At 36.8% G+C, this 18766-nt stretch overlaps 2 protein-coding genes across 2 annotated transcripts; both read right to left on the bottom strand.

The window, feature by feature from the left end:
• Positions 1 to 1376: 1376 nt before the first annotated feature.
• psmb7 (proteasome 20S subunit beta 7) lies at positions 1377 to 6109 on the bottom strand. The gene is made up of 8 exons (XM_028462449.1): positions 5955 to 6109; positions 5312 to 5405; positions 4079 to 4176; positions 3842 to 3982; positions 3617 to 3732; positions 3024 to 3082; positions 2788 to 2939; positions 1377 to 1565 (listed from the first exon to the last, which is right to left on the bottom strand). Exons 1-8 carry the CDS (start codon positions 6014 to 6016, stop codon positions 1454 to 1456), a joined length of 834 nt encoding a protein of 277 aa, XP_028318250.1. The 5' UTR covers positions 6017 to 6109; the 3' UTR covers positions 1377 to 1453.
• Positions 6110 to 7640: 1531 nt separating this feature from the next.
• mvb12ba (multivesicular body subunit 12Ba) lies at positions 7641 to 18102 on the bottom strand. Its single transcript, XM_028462448.1, has 10 exons — positions 17872 to 18102; positions 15256 to 15378; positions 14932 to 15039; positions 12772 to 12868; positions 12547 to 12676; positions 12283 to 12426; positions 11265 to 11359; positions 11127 to 11182; positions 10271 to 10330; positions 7641 to 8941 (listed from the first exon to the last, which is right to left on the bottom strand). The coding sequence occupies exons 2-10, from the start codon at positions 15367 to 15369 to the stop codon at positions 8855 to 8857; spliced, it is 891 nt and encodes a 296-aa protein (XP_028318249.1). The 5' UTR covers positions 15370 to 15378; positions 17872 to 18102; the 3' UTR covers positions 7641 to 8854.
• Positions 18103 to 18766: the final 664 nt, after the last annotated feature.

The raw sequence follows: 18766 nt of genomic DNA on the forward strand, positions 1-18766 counted from the left end.
AACAAAAATGCAAAACAGACTAAAATAATAAAAATTACTCCAAAAACTACAAAAGATTCGCACAGAAATGCACAAAATAACATTATAATATATAAAAAGCAAAATTAGAACAAATACACAAAATAAGTTATGCAAAAGGGCAACAGACTACAGACTTGAAAACAATATATTTGTTTAAACAAAATGAGAAATAATGTACAAAACAACAAAAATACACAAAATGACAATAAAAACACACACAACACTTTATTTCCCATATTAATAAAAATATTAGTTATTATTCTAAAAGCTGACATTAATGTTGACGTTGTGGCCCGAGGGTCAAACAATCATAGCTTTGTGGCCCCAGATGGGGCAAAGGTTGCCCACCCCTGTTCTACACCCACAAAGGCTCGTTTCTGTCTGGTAATTTTTTTGAATCCAAAGCTAATGAAAAGTGCTGTAAAAACATGACTGATTCTGTTCGAGGAGCCACATTAGTTTTCAATGAAAAGCTTGAGCTTTCACAAACTTTTCCTTAGACTCAATTAGAAGATTACAGCTAAAACTTTGTCCTGTTCTGTTTAACGTTATTGTCCGACTTTGAAAAGATGAATTAGGATATTTAAACATGAACCATGAAGACAACGTGATACTGTTACACAATTTAGAGATCAAGTTTGTTAATATAGATTATTATCATTAGTGTTCCAGGCTACCTTAACAGTTTTTGATACATTTACATGTAAATTAATAAAGTTTAAAAAATAGTTTTGCAAATTTAATTTAGTTTAAGATTAGATTTTTTTTTTAATTATTATTTTATGAACAGGTGAACGATGAACAATAATTCAGCCTGTGACATTTATTATAACTGTTATTTAGTGCACTCTCCCTCCTCTTTAGGGTACAACACTGCCACCTGCTGTTTGCTCTGCATGATGAGGGCGTGGCGTCACTTCCGGTGTCATCTGCGTTTTTTAAGATGGCGCTGGACTATTATTCTAAATGTTTCAACAATAAATGCAGTTTTTACAATAACGAACCAGAATCCCATACACATTTATCTTATTGTGTTCATTTGATTGGTTTTGGGCTCAAATGGAAAATTATTTACAATGCAGAATTTAACATTCAATCACATTGTAAATTAATTATGTACTTTGGAAATAAAAAAATACTGATTTCGTTGTGAACCTGTTTATTTCATATATGGTAAATTCCACATGCAAAAGTGTAAATTCAATAAAGTCTTCCCCACATTTGTGAGTTTTCTTTGGGACTCTGTGACAAAAAAGGCATCAAAACTGTAAATATGTGTAATGCCGTTTGGATGGAGTACACTTCTGATTTGTTGTATATTAGCTAAAGACCAACCACACAACACTAAAAGAAGCTTCTATGATCAGACTCAAAGTGTTTTATTGTAAACCATGGAAAACCAAAACAATAACCAAGAATTTGCAGACATTTCCTAGGAAGTATCCATGGTGAGCACGGCCTCGTTCACCAGCTCCAGGTCCAGACGGGTCACTACTTTACTCAGAACACCCGTGGTTCCAGCTTTGTACTTGTAGTCCCCAGTTCTGTGTGAAAATAATATGACACACATAAAGTCAGCGTTTTTAATGTGTCATTAAAAGGTAACAAGTGTTAGAAGCACTGCACACGACCTCAGTGTTAGTAAAAGGTGGAGCGCGCACACACAAACTCACACACACAGTGTGTGACCTTTTACAACTCAAAACCAAATTAAAGCAATAAAAACAAACCACAACTATCTGGTGTGTAGTATTTTAAATATAATGATATGTCGTCACACCTTTATTATTAGTAACACATTGAGACCAAGAGCTAAAAACGTGTTAGAGGTGAAAGTGAAATGAATAAAAACATTAAATGTGCACACAGTGACACACTGGTGTGTACTCACAGCTCCAATGATTCCAGTTCATTTGATCTTTAAGCAGAACAAGCAGTGAAAAAAGTCCCAGCCCCCATTCAGTGCATTAGTGATAAGGTCACATGGTCACGTGCACATGCACCACACATCATTGCCAGCTTTAGCATTAGCTTTCCATTGTTAGTTCATTTATATCTGACGTTTACATTAACTCTGAACAGCCAATGAGGCGAGAGCTGGTCAAAGACAGGATGAAGTCTGATTTAGCCACGCCACGCCGCTGCGCTACATGAGAAACGGACGGAGTTTTACAAGAACAACAAAGTTAAACGGGCACTGGTGGCTCTGTATTTAAGTCAGTGATGATCTCTGCAGTTTTTGGGGGTGTTTTAGGCAGTGCTTAATGCAGCCAGGACAGGGGGGGCACTCCCCAAAACATTTCCCTGTAAAAAAAAAACGTTCCTTGCCTCACGATGACGGCGTTTCAAGTTGATTCTGTCCATTTCTGCGTTTAACCGTTTTCATTGGTCGATTCCGTGATTCCGTCCACGATTCCGTTAACGCAGATTTTATAGGGTCCTAATATCAGGATATACTGATCCAGCTTCGTAGTACAGGCCCCAAAAGTTCGGATTATTGACAGTATTTTTTAGTAAAATAGATTATATATTAGTAAAAGTATGTAAGTATAAAATCAAAAATGTCAGTGACAACATGTAGAATCCCCCTGGTTCTGACACTCGTTCTCACACATTATTATTGTTTCTATTAAAATAACTTCAACTCCGTGAGATCCGTTAAAGCTCTGCCAAATGACCATCAGGATAATTTCATTATCCTGTCTTAACTCATCCAGGATAATGGGATTAACCTGCCCTACTCATGATTGCATATGTTGATGTCACCTGATTCCCTTCTTGTTGGCCTCATCGTGGGGTCTGATGTAATCCACCTTCCCTTTGGTGATGACACACAAGTCGATGTTGCTGCCTGAGCCCAGGTCGTTAAAGATTCCTGCTGCGATGGCGTCACGCACCAGTCGTTTGGCCTCTTCCTCCTGAAAAAACAACAGCAGCAGCAGAGACACTTTAAAGATCTGCTCTGGACTCACACTGAGATGTTTGAACGAAACACCACTGACCTCCAGATCGGGTTTGTAACGGTCCTCAAACACGGCCATCGCAGCCAGTGAACCAGAGCCTGGGAAAGGAAAGGGTTTGAGATTTATGTTTACACTCACTTTTTAGATCATTTAGTAGCTTTTTCAGTCAAAATGACAACTTGTGCTGTTTTTGGTTGCTTTAAAAACAAAAAACAAACAGGAGAAGTTAAAGATGTTGAGATAACCCTCTTGTTTACAGAAAGAGAATAAAAATGAAAAAATTCTGAAGCAGAGAAGAAGAGCTCTCCTAAGGGACCTTTACACTCCCTTAAACAGTGCGCTGACACGTTCTGGTGCCTGAATGAATGGAGGAACCATTTGAGGGTTAACTGGTCGTGCTTATCAGACACCAGTTAACTTAAACCTTTAAAGTGTTAATGATTGTTCCTTCTTGTCGCACATTATTAAAGTAACTCTTCATTTGTACTTGTGGCGTTCCTCAGTAAATCAAACAATAGATGTGTTTTATAATGTATGAAATTACGTTTCCTCTGAAACGTCATTTTTAATATATTATATTTTAATATAATCTGTGCCAAACAAGCAGGTGTGTGTGTGTGTGTGTCTCTCACCCATGGTGACGTAGGGCAGCTTGTCAGTGGAACCATGAGGGTAGATGCTGTAGAGGTGAGGTCCGTTACAGTCGACTCCGCCCAGAACCAGAGCAGCACCGATGTAGCCCTGATACCTGAGGACACGCCCACTGCATTAAGTACACATGGTTCCACTCACTGTGTTTTGTGTGTGTGTGTGTGTGTGTGTGTGTGTGTGTGTGTGTGTGTGTGTGAGGGACGTACCTGAACAGCATCTGTTTGAGCATGCGGTTAGCAGTAGCGACGCGTGGGAGGCGGCCTGTGGAGAGGGAGTGGAGCTCCAGGTTGGAAGAGATGATCTGAGTGGTCATCTCTGTGTCTGCAGCTGTTCCTGCTCCACAACAACTACACACACAACAAAGAGTGTGTTAATACACACCAGGACGAACACGTGGTTAGCTACGCGTCACTGCTACTAAGCTACGTGTCGCTGCTACTCACTAAATGTTGGGGGAGATGTAGTGGATCTTGGAGCAGTTCTTGTCAGCCACCACCATGCCCTCAGTGGCTCTGGTGTCAGCTCCCAGGACGACTCCATCCTTCACAGAGAGAAACGTGTCAGCACAGGTTTTTGAGCGTGTTTCAGTGTGTGATGTTAGCTAACACTTTTTTCATTGGTTCATCTTTGATTATAACAAAGGTTACGTTAAACTTAACAATAATTAACATGTTAACGGAATTATGAAATCGAACAATAAAAACAGAATCCACTTTTAAACACGAAAAGTTTCATTTATTATTATTTATTTAGTTTCCTCACAGGAGTTGAAAACCAAAATTTTCTATAATTATTTTTTTTAATATTTCTAAAAAAACTGAATTAATTTTTTTATGTGGAAAACAGAATATGGAAAATAAAATAAAACTGATTCTATATATATAGTTTTAGTGGCTAATCAGTGAAAGTTCAAAACACTAGTTTTATTCTCTTCTATTAAACTTTATTGTATCATATCTCTTTATTTCTGCTCTGAGCCTTTTTTCAAGCGTTAATATGATGCAGTTACCCAGTGTGTGTGTTTTTGTATGGAAGCATCTCACAGTAAAAGCTCGCTAAATGCTGCAGTCGCTGCTAAGGGTGTCAGAAAAAAAATGATTTGGCGATATTTCACCGTGCGGTAATCTTATCAATCCCAATAATGTACAAATCCATTTTTTTTAAACCATGTTTTTTAATGAAAAAAAAAAAAAACATTTATTCACACAACCATCAGACCTTGTTAAACTACTACTACTTTATTTTCAGAAAACATACTGGGCAAGAAGAAGAAGAAAAATTTAAGAACAGAATCAGAATCTGTTGTAGAAATGTTGTGGAAAATGTAATTTGACAGTTTGATAAACATACCACTTGTTTTTTATATTAGTGCTTGAATTACAGTTAGTTACCATTTATTTGTTCTTGCAAGTTTAAAAAAAATATGGAATTTCATACCATTTTGTACTTGTAAAGGTGAAATTTGCAATTCTTGTATTTTTTAGTAATAGGGAACTATTATGTGTGTGTTTTAAGTTGCTCTTTCCTTTTTCTATGGAAGCTTTTCAGAATAAAAGCTTGCTTAATGCTGCAATCGCTGCTCTATTTGGTTTCAAAGGGTTAGGTTTTTAGATTTTAGCCCTTTAAAGACAGTGTAAGGTTGAACCGAATGGATGTAAAAGTGTGTCTTTATTCACCTTAAAAACAATCCCACAGATGGTGGTTCCCGTTTTCCGAGCCGATGGCAGGCTGCAGCCCGCTGTGTTTGTTTCTCTTTCCAGGACAGCATTTCTAGAAGAAAGAATTAAAAAGTACTTAACAGCTGAAAAACAGATCATCTCTCGCTTTAAAAAAATAAAATAAATATCAATAAAGCATTGAAGAATAAAGCAGACATGAGCTTAGCTCTTTGTCTTAAATCAAATGTACACAAACGGCTTCAGAAAGGAAACATACAGATTGAAACACGTCCTAAATAAAGAAACTCTGTTTTCACAAATGAACAGTGTCATACATCCACTGGTGTCCATTTTAGTTGGTGACCAACGGTAGCTACAACTAGCGGATACTAAAGACAGATAAAAGGAAACATTTCAACCCGCATCGCTTTTACTAATTTAGGAAACAAGTTTGACTATCATAAATATGAATGTAGGACTATTAGTGTGTATTATCACTCATCCATCATGTGTAAATGAATTGATGATGCTGACTCATTGTAGCGGTAAACCCGCTGCTCGACAGCCTGTATTCCAACAATAGCCCTCATTTACCGAGCAGGTCAGTCAAACATGTCCATAGCGGTCCACTAACAGCTCTGTGTCCAGTAGAAACTCTCACCTCTTGCAGTTCCCGAAGTCAAAGCCTCCTAAAGGAGCCCGGCTCACCGTCAGTGTCGCCATGTTGAGTTAAAACAATTCTTCTTCGCTGGTCTTATTTCTGGCAGCTTAGTAGCCTTTACTAACGCAATACTGCCCACTACTGTTTGTTGGTATGACTGCAGGAAAACGATGAGTTGAGTTCTTAGATTTTTACGACGGACATTAAAATAAAAATCAATGCGAGCACTACAAGATTAAAGTCGCCATGTTTCGAGATTAAAATCGTAATATTTTAAGAATAGAGTCAGAATTCATTGTTGTTGGACTCTAATAGTTCCCGGAAGTTATTGGCAGGGCAATTCGAATCCATTGATTCCAAGAGACATAACTTGGATTTTAGGAAATTTGTTGTCAATAACAGCATTGATTTACAATATTTATACAGTACACCGTCATATGCATGTGTATATACAATATATAATAATACAGATTTGTTAAACGTCTTACCGTTCAAAAAAGCATCACCGACTGTCTACCTCGCTCTCGCTGCAGCATCAACTTCCGGGAACTATTGTGAGGCTCCATGAACCTGTGAACGGAGATGCGATTCTTCTACGGCTCTGGTATAGCGATAAGAAATATACGGAAGAGGCCAATTTTTATGAAGAAAATAATTTGGGCAATGTCGAGGGAAAAATATCATTTCGAAAATAAACTAAAATTACAATATTGTGGAAAAAAAAAAGTCATAACCCTGAGATTAGAGTAATTCTTTTTTTTTCTCATAATTTTTAAGGTTTTTCCTCATAATTCTTTAAAGTCAAAATCCAGAGGAAAAGGATTTCAGAAAATTAATAATAAACCATATTGCACCATTTTTCCCCCAGTGACTCTAATCCTCTTCCGTAGTTTTGCTCCTGATGCAGCCTTTCTGTAAACATATATTGCCATGACTACATTAACACAGCTAATACTCAAACATTACCCTCATTTCATCCATCAAACTTTTATCACAACATTCTTCCTGATAAGTGGAATAAGATAATGACTGAATCTCTGTGACACCATGCATGTAAATGTGTGTTTCTGTCTTAGTACAGTAACTATCTTATGAAATATATTCGAAAAACAGGCATCATGAAATATATTCATAAGACATTCAAAAACTAATGTTAGAATATGCAACGATAAACCCACGCTATTATTTTATAGTGTGAATAATCACAGTCTTGCATTAATGTAGAATAAATCACACAGAATACCTTCAAAGTGTTTGTCATCCACTTTGTTTTTATTCCTTGTTTGATGTGAAGCTGTTGATTTACTGAAGTCCATATTATTAATAGCGTGTGAAATAAATAGCATGTGTGTCGTGTGTGTGATTGAACATGAAACATGTGATACATACATGATATTAGTCACTAATAGATGCTTAATCGTCACATCCTTTAAAAAGGAGCAGAGATCAAACCTGTAACAGTGTTAAAGTAAACATGACATTAAAGGGATCCACCACTGCTTTTACAAGTTTAGCCTAAAATCTTTGAAATTAACTTTATTATGCACCATATATTCATTTAATTGCCTTTTAAAAATGTCTCTACAGTTTTAGAGCCTGTGTTCCTCCATCTTGAAATCACGTGATTGATGATGTCACATGGCCTCATTGCCTGTAAACATCCCATTGTTTTCTATTGGAGTGAAACATTCAGCCTGATTTTTAGATCATTTTAGAACAATGTGATGTTTACAGGCAGTGGGGCCGTATGACATCATCAATCACGTGATTTCAAGATGGAAGAACACAGGCTCTAAAACGGTAAAGTGGTCCCATTTGTAAAAGACAATTAATGAATATGCTGCATAATAATATGTTTTTTTAGACAGATCTACTAATAAGTACACATCAAAGATCTTAAGCCAAACTTGTAAAAACAGTGGATTCCTTTAAAACATTTTTTTAAAATACTCCTAAAGTGAGGACGTAATCGAAGGCTGTAACACAAATATATCATAATAAAAAAAACACAATATCACACATTTTTCCCTTAAAGACAGTTACACTCGTCACTAATAATCTGTTTGTGTTCTTTTAAAATCTTTCCAAATGTAGATTGAGAATGATTTTGCTTTCACTGAAAAGATGAAGAAACACGACGACATGTGCCTCGAGTCCTCAGTGAGATGAAGTTTAGAAACACAAAACAAAACTCACAGCATGTGCTCATTAAGAGTGCTGGCTCAGACGTCGTCCTAGCTCTGTGCTAATGCTAACAAGGAATACATGACTGAATATAGAACACAGGTTTATATATACACTGCAGGCACATGTTCACACATTAATGAATGAATAAAGAGCACTTTACAAAATACTGACACTAAGATATATAACAGCTGTTATACATACAAACTAAAAATAGTGGCGTTTCAGTGCTAAAAGTAAAAAAGGAGAATAACTCAATGAGTTTCCTCCTGATGTGGTTCAGCCCCAGTCTGAAATGTTAGCATGTTAGCACTAGCAACGACAAACAAGAAGCATGTTGCCATCCAGCTCCAATCCAACATCTAAAGTACAATGATATTATTGTAGTAACATTAAAAATGGTTTATGATCGACGCTGGAGTCCCAGTCTGCCTCGTGTTGGTCCGTCCTGTGACGAAGATGAGGAACAGATGAAGAACAGACGAGGAGAAAAGAAGAAGGCTAACAGAGGCAGCTTGTTTCTGTTTCATCGTCCATTAAACCAGCTGCAGTTCCTTCTTCAGGGAAAACAACATGTCACTGAAAGCTTCAAACGTCTGAATGATCATCATCATCGTCGTCCTCCTCCTCAGGGCTGTGGGCGTGGTTTACCTCCAGCTGTTGTCAGTAGTGGTGTCCAGACCTCAAACACTGACGTCCTTTAAAACGCTGTGAGGTCAGGCCTCAGAGGTGAGGGAGGAGCGTGTGGGGGAGGGGGGCAGACGAGCTGCTGCGCTGTGCTCGGTGCGGAAACTGTAATCATACTGACATCACAGAGAGGTTGGATGTTAATTAATCAGTGATTAACAGGAGGAAAGTCTGTAAAATAATATTTATTTCTTGTTCTATAAACATGTTGATAAAGCCTGTACAACGCCTCGCTCAGGGGGAGGAGGGGTAACAGATAGAGGAGGAGCAGTAGTTGTAGGCTGTAGCACCAACCCAATTCATTAATTTATTTATTTCTGTACATTCTGTTTTTTGTATAATCTCCATATTGGGGGTCACCAACCTTTGTGAAACTGTGAGCTACTTCATAGTTACTGTATAGTCTAAACTCTAAAGGGCTACCAGTTAGAAAAACACTTATTAAATACTAAATGTTCACAGTTTCACTTTAATTAGAGGGTAAGATAGTAAGGAAGGTTAGCAGTATCTTAAAAAGGTGGGAAATGTTAAGGTTTCAACATGAAACTTTATTTCTCCAATTGTTTCATTTATAGAAAATCCACCTTGCTTTTTAAAAATGATATCATTAATTTTATTTTTATATATCCACAGACCAAACGCCAGATCTACAACACTTAAAAACATTTGTCACAATGTTTCAGTGAAATAAACATTTAAAGATAATTCATTTAATACTGAAACTTTATCTTATGGCTGAGAGTACGAACTACATCTGTCATATGCATTTATAATTGTGAGTTTGAATCCTGGAAAGTAAATCAGATTTTAGATGGAGCTCATTGGTAGAGCTCCAGACTCTTGCTCTATCTTCTGTATTTCTTTATTTCAACCCTGTTTGCTGATTTTCTTTTCTTCAAGGTTCAAGGGTTTGGAAGAAGATGTGTGAGGAACAGAAGAGAACATTTCACCCCAAATCATAACTAACTGTGAATATTTCACACTGGACCTCAAGCAGCTTGGGTTCTGTTCCTCACCCGTCTTCCTGTAAACCCATGGACCTTGACTAGGAACACTTTACTTTCATCAGAAAAGAGGACCAAGGACCACTGGCCAACAGTCCAGTCCTTCTTCTCCTCTTTTTTCTGCAAAAACTAAAAACTAAATGGTGATTTCTTCACAGTATTGTAATTTTTTTTTAAATGCTGTTTTTGTGGGTTTTATGAGCTGGAATCCCAAATTATGTAAAAATAAACAAATAAATACTTGAAATCATTTAAATTGTGGGCTCTGAATCTATAATCTATGAAAGTTTAACTTTTTGAATGGAATTACGGAAATTAAACAACTTTTCTATGATATTCTAATTTTTTAGAAATGATCTGTAGATACAAACTCCCATTACACAATAAACACAGTCAAAACTAATACATTAATGAATGTTTGCTGCATTAACTAGAACTCACTTCTTTCTCAATCTCAGCCAGAGACTTAATAGTGATTCCCATCAGGTCGATCTGCTGCAGCTGCAAAACACAAACAAACAAACAAATGTTGGTTATTTGGAGGTAAACTTTCTGTTTCCTGTAAATTACACTACACAAAGTCTGATTTCCACTGAGGAGCATCAGTGTGGTTTTACCACAGTCTACACAACTGTACCATCAGGGACTATTGATGACAGTGACGCGCTCTGACCACACCCATAACGTATGAGGTCCAGAGAACTGCAGGGTTGTGTTGTAAATGTCATACTAACGTACTACTTATAGTATAAGTTTTATGTTAAAGTTAGTATGTAGTGCATTCACATTAGATAGCATGAATAGATTGAGTATGTGAGAAATACCAGCATATATACTACGTATGATTGGTGGGCACATTAGTCATACTCAAGCGTTCCATGATGCATTGCAAACAGAAAGTAAAATGGTCCTGGGACCAGCTTCAAGCTAAAAATCGAACATCCTTTTTTCAGAATAAAAGCCTCTCTTCTTGTCTTCCATTTGTTTTTAAGACTTTTGTAAATCGGCTGTAGGTTCCTAATGCATCTTGGGAAACTTGGAAGTATATTTCAGTGGGAACCCTCCTAATCATACTATAGTATATACTCATTGAGGTTCTACCCACACATCTAAAATGAGAGACCAGTGACGATGCTTTTAACAATGGACTGAAAAAATGTCTTGAATTAAAACTGGTTTGTGGGACCTCGTACCATATGGAATTCTAAATGCAGAACATCTGTGTGGAAGCGTTCCCACCCTACATATAAAATTCATTCTTTTCAGTGACTTGGACACAGTTTTCACAGTAACTCACATCAGACGAGGCACAGGCAAACTTGTCAGAAATCATAAAAGGCACTCCATCCATGGCTGGTAGAGAGAGCAGAAGTTACATGAACATGTGATATTAAAGGTCATCCATTAGGAACGTTGAGGAAGGAGTGGAGCAGACCTGAGATGGCGTACAGGTTGGAGTTCTGGTGTTCATAGTCGGGTCTTATGGTACTTTTCCCTCTGAAGCTAGCAGGAAGCGTCATAGAAATGTGCCTTAGAACAAACAAACAGGACATTAATCATTTCTGTGATGGACCACCATCTTCTCCTCATCTTAAATCATCAATATTTGGATTTCTACAGACGTTTATCTTACACATTTAAATACAAATATTTATAATGTCGCTCTCATCCTGTGGAGTTTGTTAGATGTATTCTGTTCAGAAAACATTATTATAAAAATTAGACATCTTAGATCAGCCTCCAATATCTGTGTGTAAAATTGTTTATAACTGGAACAGAAAAAATAGTTTTTTTTCTGCATTAAATATATACCAATATTGCAAAAAATTTAAATTTGACATTAAAATATACACGTACAGTGAAACATCACATATAATAAGTAGGGACAGGATTTCTTGCTTCAATCCTCTGTGATCGTTCTAGCTTAAAATTCTAACTTATAACTTTAAATATTGTTCATAAAAGCAAGATCTTCTGCTGCATATGTTTTTAAAACATTTCAAATGACACTTGACTTTGATTCTACAGGAAAACACACAGGCAGGGGTGAGGGGTGGAGAAGACAAAAACTACCCAAAATATTGACTTATTACCATTATTAATATTAGAAGAAGATTCATATTTTACTTCCCTCTGAATTTCATACAGTGAAATACTTACACTTTGGAAATCTGCTATATAATTGTTTTGATTTTTTTTTAAAAATCATTATCAATGCTGAAAAAAACAGTAATTGAAGAATTGTCAGAATGAGACCAGATTGAGTTCCTTCACTATTCCAAAGGTGTTGAAAGTCAATAAAAAAATATTATAATGAATGATATAATAGTAATAATGATTATCTTGTTATCCTAGTGTCTGTCAGAAATGAGCAACAACACATACAACCTGGGTAAAAATCTGCACATCTGTACATGACAGATGTGAAAACAACAAGTTTGTTTGAATTGTACTTGAGCATTGGAGCTGCTGGGACTGTAGCAGATCCACTGGACGAGTTTGTGTTCTGACTGTTGGAAACGTTCTGCACCAGTCCACAGTCCTGGGTGCGAGGAACGGTTCCCATGCGATACCAGATCCCCATGTTGTTCAACTCCCTGTGAAACAAAGGCAGAAGAGTTCAAATAACTTCCAATGGTTTAAAAACAAAGAGAAAAAAGCTGTTTGAGATGTCAAAAAAGAGAAAAAGAAAAAAGATCACATCACTAGCTGCTTACCCAATGAAGGTGTACTGGGGCGGGGCCTGCTTGGTGCGTCCCAGGATGCGGATGTCACAGATGGCTGCCTCTGTGGAGTCTCGAGGGATAAATTTGATGCAGAGTCGTCTCTTTCTAAAAGCCTGCTCCTCTGTGGGAGGTCACACAGACTGAGTCAGTGAATCCTTCCCAATATACAGTATGATTCATCAGAATTATTAGTAGTTAGAAAAAAGCTTTACTCACGAGTATCAACGGTCTCCTGGATGGGAATAAAACCCACAGGCAGAGTATCCTTAATATCAATGAGCTTCATGTCCACAAGGACGTTCCCTAAATGACTCTGAAACAGACACGAGGACATGAAGAGCAACAGACGACAACAATCATCATTAAAAATATAAACACGTTAAGATATCCTCTACTGTTTTTACAAGTTTGGCCTAAAATCTTTGAAATGTACTTAATAATATAAATTCCATGTCTAACAAAACATGTTATTATTCATTTAATTAACTTTTTAAAATGTGACTACTTAGAGCCTGTGTTCCTCCATCTTGAAATCATGTGACTGATGATGTCACACGGCCCCACTGCCTGTAAACATTCCATTGTTTTCTATTGGAGTGAAACATTCAGCCTGATTTATACATCATTTAGTAGATTTTTAATAATGTAACCTTTATTCATCACCGTTAGTGGTGCAACGGATCATCATTGATCCGTGATCCGCACGGATCTCTATCCACGGTTCGACAAGCACGTGGTCCACGGATTGGTTGACGGAAAAAAAAAAAAACTTTTTATAATGATCTGCGCATCATTAGCAATGCCACGATGAAGCCTGTACCCTTTGCGTCGTCTGTGTGTGTATGTGCGCGTGACAGAGCGAGCGTACCTGCACATGTGTGATTCACGCTCCTGGTGTATCTGTGTGATTGTGTGAGTTGAATAGAGACACATGCACACACAGATGAAGAGAGAGAGAGAAAGAAGAGAGAAGAGAAAAAGAGGAACAGGTCTGTGTGCACGCGTGCGCATGCATAATAAGTCCATGTGAATGTCGTCATGTTTATGCCTCCGTCCATCCATGTCTTTTAAAGCTCTTATTAAATAAATATTGCTCTAGTGTGGATGGCCATCCTTGACTATTGTAAGAATTTTAAATGATAAATTCAGATCTGCTTTCTTTTCCTTCTTTCATTCTTTTTTGATGATGTGGGCATAGACTAGTTTTTCATTCACTCTCCATGTTTTTTCCCCCATACACTGAAGGTATCATTTGCCTTATATTGCACATTAATTTGTTTTCATATGATTTAAATTTTTATTTAAGCATTGGATTGACACCTCAAGGTAACTGTTGTTTGTATTTAATGAGCAGAAAAATGTTGCACTAAGTGTTCTACAAAATAAATGGAGAGCAAAGTTATTTGTCTTGTCTTTTTCTTTATTTTCTGCTGATCCGATCCGTGACTCAAAACCGTGATACGATCCAAACCGTGAGGTTTTTTTGATCCGTTGCACCACTAATCACCGTTGTAAAATTTCTTCTCTGCATTTCACCCATTTTCCCTGAGGGGTAGCAGTGGATTGGGGTTAAGGGACTTACTCAACATCCCACAGGGTTGACCCGGGTGAGATTCGAACCGGTGACCCTCCGATTGCAAGCCTGCTTCTTTAACCAGTAGGTCACCACTCCCCCAGATCATTTAGCCAATTTTTCAGTTGTGCTGCTTTTGGTTGCTCTAAATAATCAGGAAAAGTTAAAGATGTCGATGTAAACCTATCTTGTTTACATAAAGAGGATAAAAACAGTTGTGCATTTTCAATTGTCTGTGATTACTCGCTAACTTTAGCCACCAGAGTGTGTCAGCGCACTGTTTAAAGGAGAGTACAGGCCCCTTAGGAGAGCTCTTCTTCTCTGCTTCATTGTCAACTACCAAACCAAAGAGTTGAAACTGTTGCCCCCTGCTGTACCAGATTTATTTTGGGTCACAACTGTTTTTATTGTCTTTCTGTAAACAAAAGAGCTTTATATCAGCATCTTTAACTTTTCCTGTTTTTTTAGAGCAACCAAAAGCAGCACAAGTTGTTATTATGAGTGAAAAAGTTACTAAATAATCTAAAAATCAGGCTGAATGCTTCACTCCAATAGAAAACAATGGGATGTTTACAGGCAGTGGGGCCGTGTGACATCATCAGTTATGTGATTTCAAAATGGAGGAACACAGGTTCTAAAACTGTAAAATAGTCCCTTTTTTAAAAGGCCATTAAATGAATATAGTGCATAATAATGTGTTTTGTTAGACATACTGTAGATCTACTAATAAGGAAACTTGTAAAAATGTGGACGATCCCTTGTCAAGTTAAACTTTCCTCTCGTGTGTGTTTGAGGGAACTCACGTTTTCTTTAGAGAACACCCTGGTGAAGCAGAGGTAACGCGTCACCTTAGATTTGAAAAGCCCATCTTTCCAAAGGTCGGCGTCTAATCCATCCGTAGTAACTGAGACCTGAACACAATATAAAGACAAGGTGATCATAGTGAGCTCATTTTAAACTGTTCCACAGAAAACTGCACGTATTAGTAATACACTCTCTACCTTCAGCACTATCCAGGTGATCACATCTTAAAATATATATTGATACATAGAGTTTATCAACAATAAGATTCTGTAATCAAACTGCTTTGTCTTTCACACATTTTAAACATCATATATTATGTGTACCACATCATATCCAGTCGGCGCTCTGTTCCTGGAAGCAACAACACCAACTCCAGTGATCGGGTCCATCGCCATCTCAGGCAAGGCCTCTGAAAGGTCCCGAACCTCAGGCATCATTCCAGAGAACTGCAAAAGGAAAGAAAAAAGAAATAGCCTTGTTAAGACCCACAAAATCCACTGTAATCATAGAACAATCATTGTATCTACTCAAACAGAGCAATTCATTCACGGAACACTGAATATTAAAGGGCTTTTGGTTCAAAACTATATTTTTTTTAAGCTAAGCTTTCTGACAAGCATCTAACAATGATCCCTAATGAGATCAGAATCAGACATTCTTTATTCATCTCAGGGGGAAATTGCTTTCTCCGAAAAAATATTTCGAATTAAAAGAAGAAACAATGAAACATAGAAAAGAAAACATACATAATTAAATGCAATACAATTGTAAACCTCCAGAAAAATATAATACAAATCTAAATATATACAAGATGAGACCTTTGTGTCGTGTTGTTTTTATACTGAACTGCCCAAAATAATAATTTAGTGTAATGTTTGACAGTTATACTTTGTTTGGAGCATTATTGCGTTTGGCAGAGTTATAATAAAGTCTGTATTGCACAGCTACCCATGTAAAGCTTTAGTTCCTGTTAAAGAATATTTTATTCTAGAAAAATGTAGCTAGTGCTGAACTAGTGTTTGGTGTTAGCTTTAGCTGTCTCCGTTAGTGTTTAATGTACGAAGTGTCTATTGATACAGAAACTATGGATGCACTGAATATATTTGGCCGAATATTGCAAAAAAAGCTAAATTCGGCCTTCAGTGGAGTGAGTTAAAAGCAAGGCCGAATAGTAGCGTGTGATGCAATGACGCAATCAAACAACATGAGGTGACAAACGCACATTTCTTAGTGCCTGTTTAACATTGGCTCCGTCCGTTTTTCGTGTAGGCAGCGGTGCTCCGTGAGAACGTGATCAGCTTTAATCACCTTCACTTGCTCAGTGTTCCAACTGTCCTACCTGGCGAATTTAGAATAACTCAGTCCGTGATGTCATTTAGTTCTTTTTATTCCAGCCTTTAGTCCGTGCCTCGTAGGTACACATTCACAGTCAGTAAGCTCCTTCAAGTACAACCGTTTTAGTGGGAACTTCCGGTTTACAAAATAAAAGTCTGTTGGAGCAACGTTATTAGAATCTTACATTCTAACAACATCTAATCAGAGCCACAGAAGATCCACGAGACAAGTTGTTCTGTTGTTGTGGACGAGATCATCAATGCCAGGGATTGTAGAGTCTGAAACATCGTAGATTATTGATAACTTCTGATACTGTCAAATATTCTGTCCCCTAGTGGTGAAATAACTGATGCTTCTTTGTGTCCATTTAATTTTGTATAATCATTACGGTCTGGAATGATGTCATCAGGATCATTGAAATGAGGTTAAGTTAAACTAGGTTGATCAAAACCTAATCAATAAACCTGATCAGATTCAGTACATCATTGATCCCTGAGAGAAAATCAGGTGACATTAATGTTGTTCTCATACATCTTTATATGACACATAAATAATTAAAAAGGAGCAGTCAGAATAATCCATGTCAGTACAACTTATATCTACTTTTTTATTGTATCTTACTTTATTTTTGACATACATTTTTGTTTAATTATGTTTTTTTTTTTTTTTTTTAATTTATTAGTATTTATTTTGTTTCCTCACAGGAGTTAAAAACTAATATTTTCTTTAAAACAATGATAAATATTTCTAACAAAAAAAAAAAAAAAAAAATAGAATTTAAAAAAATTAAAGTGGAAAACACAGATATTGGGGAAAAAAAGAGATTTTTATATGGCCCTAGGTTTACATTATTATTATTATTATTATTATTATTATTATTATCATCATCTACTGTGGCTAAGCAGACTTGTGCCAAAAGGACAATAATTCATTTGTTGTGGGTTTATCCACTTTAATGCACTTAAATTTATTTTTAGAATGCATGTTTTGTGTTGTTTGAAGGCCTAATATAAAAAAATAACTTTGCTGTGCTTTTTTTTTTTTTTTTGAAAAGCAAAGCGGGCTACTGGAATATTTTAAAAATGTTAGAATATTGAATAAACATTTACTTTCTTTCAAAAAAACATGTCTAAAAATGTATTATAGGCTATTTATACACTATTAAAACAAAATAGTGAAAAACTTAACCGCAATCGATATTCGGCCAAGCGTTTATGTTTTATTCGGCTTCGGCCACAAATTTTAATTTCGGTGCATCACTAGTTTTATGTAGTTAATAATTAAGCTAAAGCTAAAAGATTAGCTATGGCTGTAAAGTGAGACACAATACCACTGACACTTCGTCACAGTAACAGACACAACCTAAAAAACACTAGTTTATCCTTATTTACAGACGCCTCGGCCCACAGGACTGCGTTAGCTGGCGATGCTAACCCCCGGCTAGCTAACGTAGCCCGCAGCGTTTGAACGGTTCGTTAGCTAGCCATGTTAGCTGCAAACACTGAGTATACTACAGTAGTGATAATCTGCGTCCTTGGACCACTGGTTACACACTAACTAGTACTAGTTACCAACATTAACCAGCAGTGAAACACCGAACTTACCTGTTGTCTTCGATCTACTACTGCAGGAATGTGTCCGTCAGTTGTTTTCGTCAGTATTTCTGTCCACTTCTCAAACCAGATTCACAAAAACTGTCATTTTCGACAAATTCCTGTCAGCAGCTAAGATAAACTAAGATAAACTAAACTAAGCCCAACTCGGAACTCATTATTGTCCCTGTAGCATGTAGCATAGCAGCAGCCTGGCTCTGTTGGTGTTATTGGTTCCACCCCACTGACCCTCCCCCCCCCCCCCCCAATCATCATCATCATCATCATCATCATCATCAGATGATTCCTTCATGAACCATGAATAAATTAACTGTGCTAGGCAAACGTTTTACCTTTAGAATTATTTAAATATGTCTGTTTAATGAGCTACAATCTGCCCAATCCAGCCCTCTAAAGCAGTGCTTCTCAAACTGGGGTCAGAGGTCCCCCACGGGTCCTCAAGCGGTAGCTCGATCGGGGTCTGTGAAATACTTCAAAAAACATTTGTGTCTCATCATGTATCATTACTAAAGTGTACGACGGAGTATTAGGGGCACATTAAAATAAAAATCAATCTGAGCACTATGAGATTAAAGTTGTAATATTTCAAGAATAAATTCATAATTTTATGAGAAAAAAGTCATAAATTTATGGGAAAAAAGTCATAAATTTATGGAAAAAAAGTCATATTTTTATTTTTGATTAAAGTCGTAATATTTCGAGAATAGAGTCGTGATTTTATGAAGTAAAAAAAGCTGTTTCTTAAAAAAAGTCTTAATGGTACGGCGCTCAGAACTTGAAGTGAACGCAACTAATTTACACATTATATTATATTATATATATTAATTCATTATATTATGAGATGGTATCTCATAACTATGACTAGAATTTATTTCTATTACTATTT

Source organism: Gouania willdenowi, chromosome 12, assembly GCF_900634775.1.
Source record: "Gouania willdenowi chromosome 12, fGouWil2.1, whole genome shotgun sequence".
In the NCBI taxonomy this organism is placed as follows: domain Eukaryota; kingdom Metazoa; phylum Chordata; class Actinopteri; order Blenniiformes; family Gobiesocidae; genus Gouania; species Gouania willdenowi.

What these genes read in the sequence shown, in the direction of transcription:
- psmb7 (XM_028462449.1), bottom strand. Translation starts at nt 6,016, where the DNA reads ATGGCGACACTGACGGTGAGCCGGGCTCCTTTAGGAGGCTTTGACTTC. An exon ending in GCTGCCCTACGTCACCATGG is followed by an intron (nt 3,083 to 3,616) that starts GTGAGAGACACA and finishes TTCCTTTCCCAG; the next exon opens with GCTCTGGTTCACTGGCTGCG. An exon ending in GCCAACAAGAAGGGAATCAG is followed by an intron (nt 1,566 to 2,787) that starts GTGACATCAACA and finishes ATTTTCACACAG; the next exon opens with AACTGGGGACTACAAGTACA.
- mvb12ba (XM_028462448.1), bottom strand. Translation starts at nt 15,369, where the DNA reads ATGATGCCTGAGGTTCGGGACCTTTCAGAGGCCTTGCCTGAGATGGCG. An exon ending in GGGTGTTCTCTAAAGAAAAC is followed by an intron (nt 12,869 to 14,931) that starts GTGAGTTCCCTC and finishes TGTCTGTTTCAG; the next exon opens with AGTCATTTAGGGAACGTCCT. An exon ending in TGGCTGAGATTGAGAAAGAA is followed by an intron (nt 8,942 to 10,270) that starts GTGAGTTCTAGT and finishes CTGTGATGTCAG; the next exon opens with TATGATTACAGTTTCCGCAC.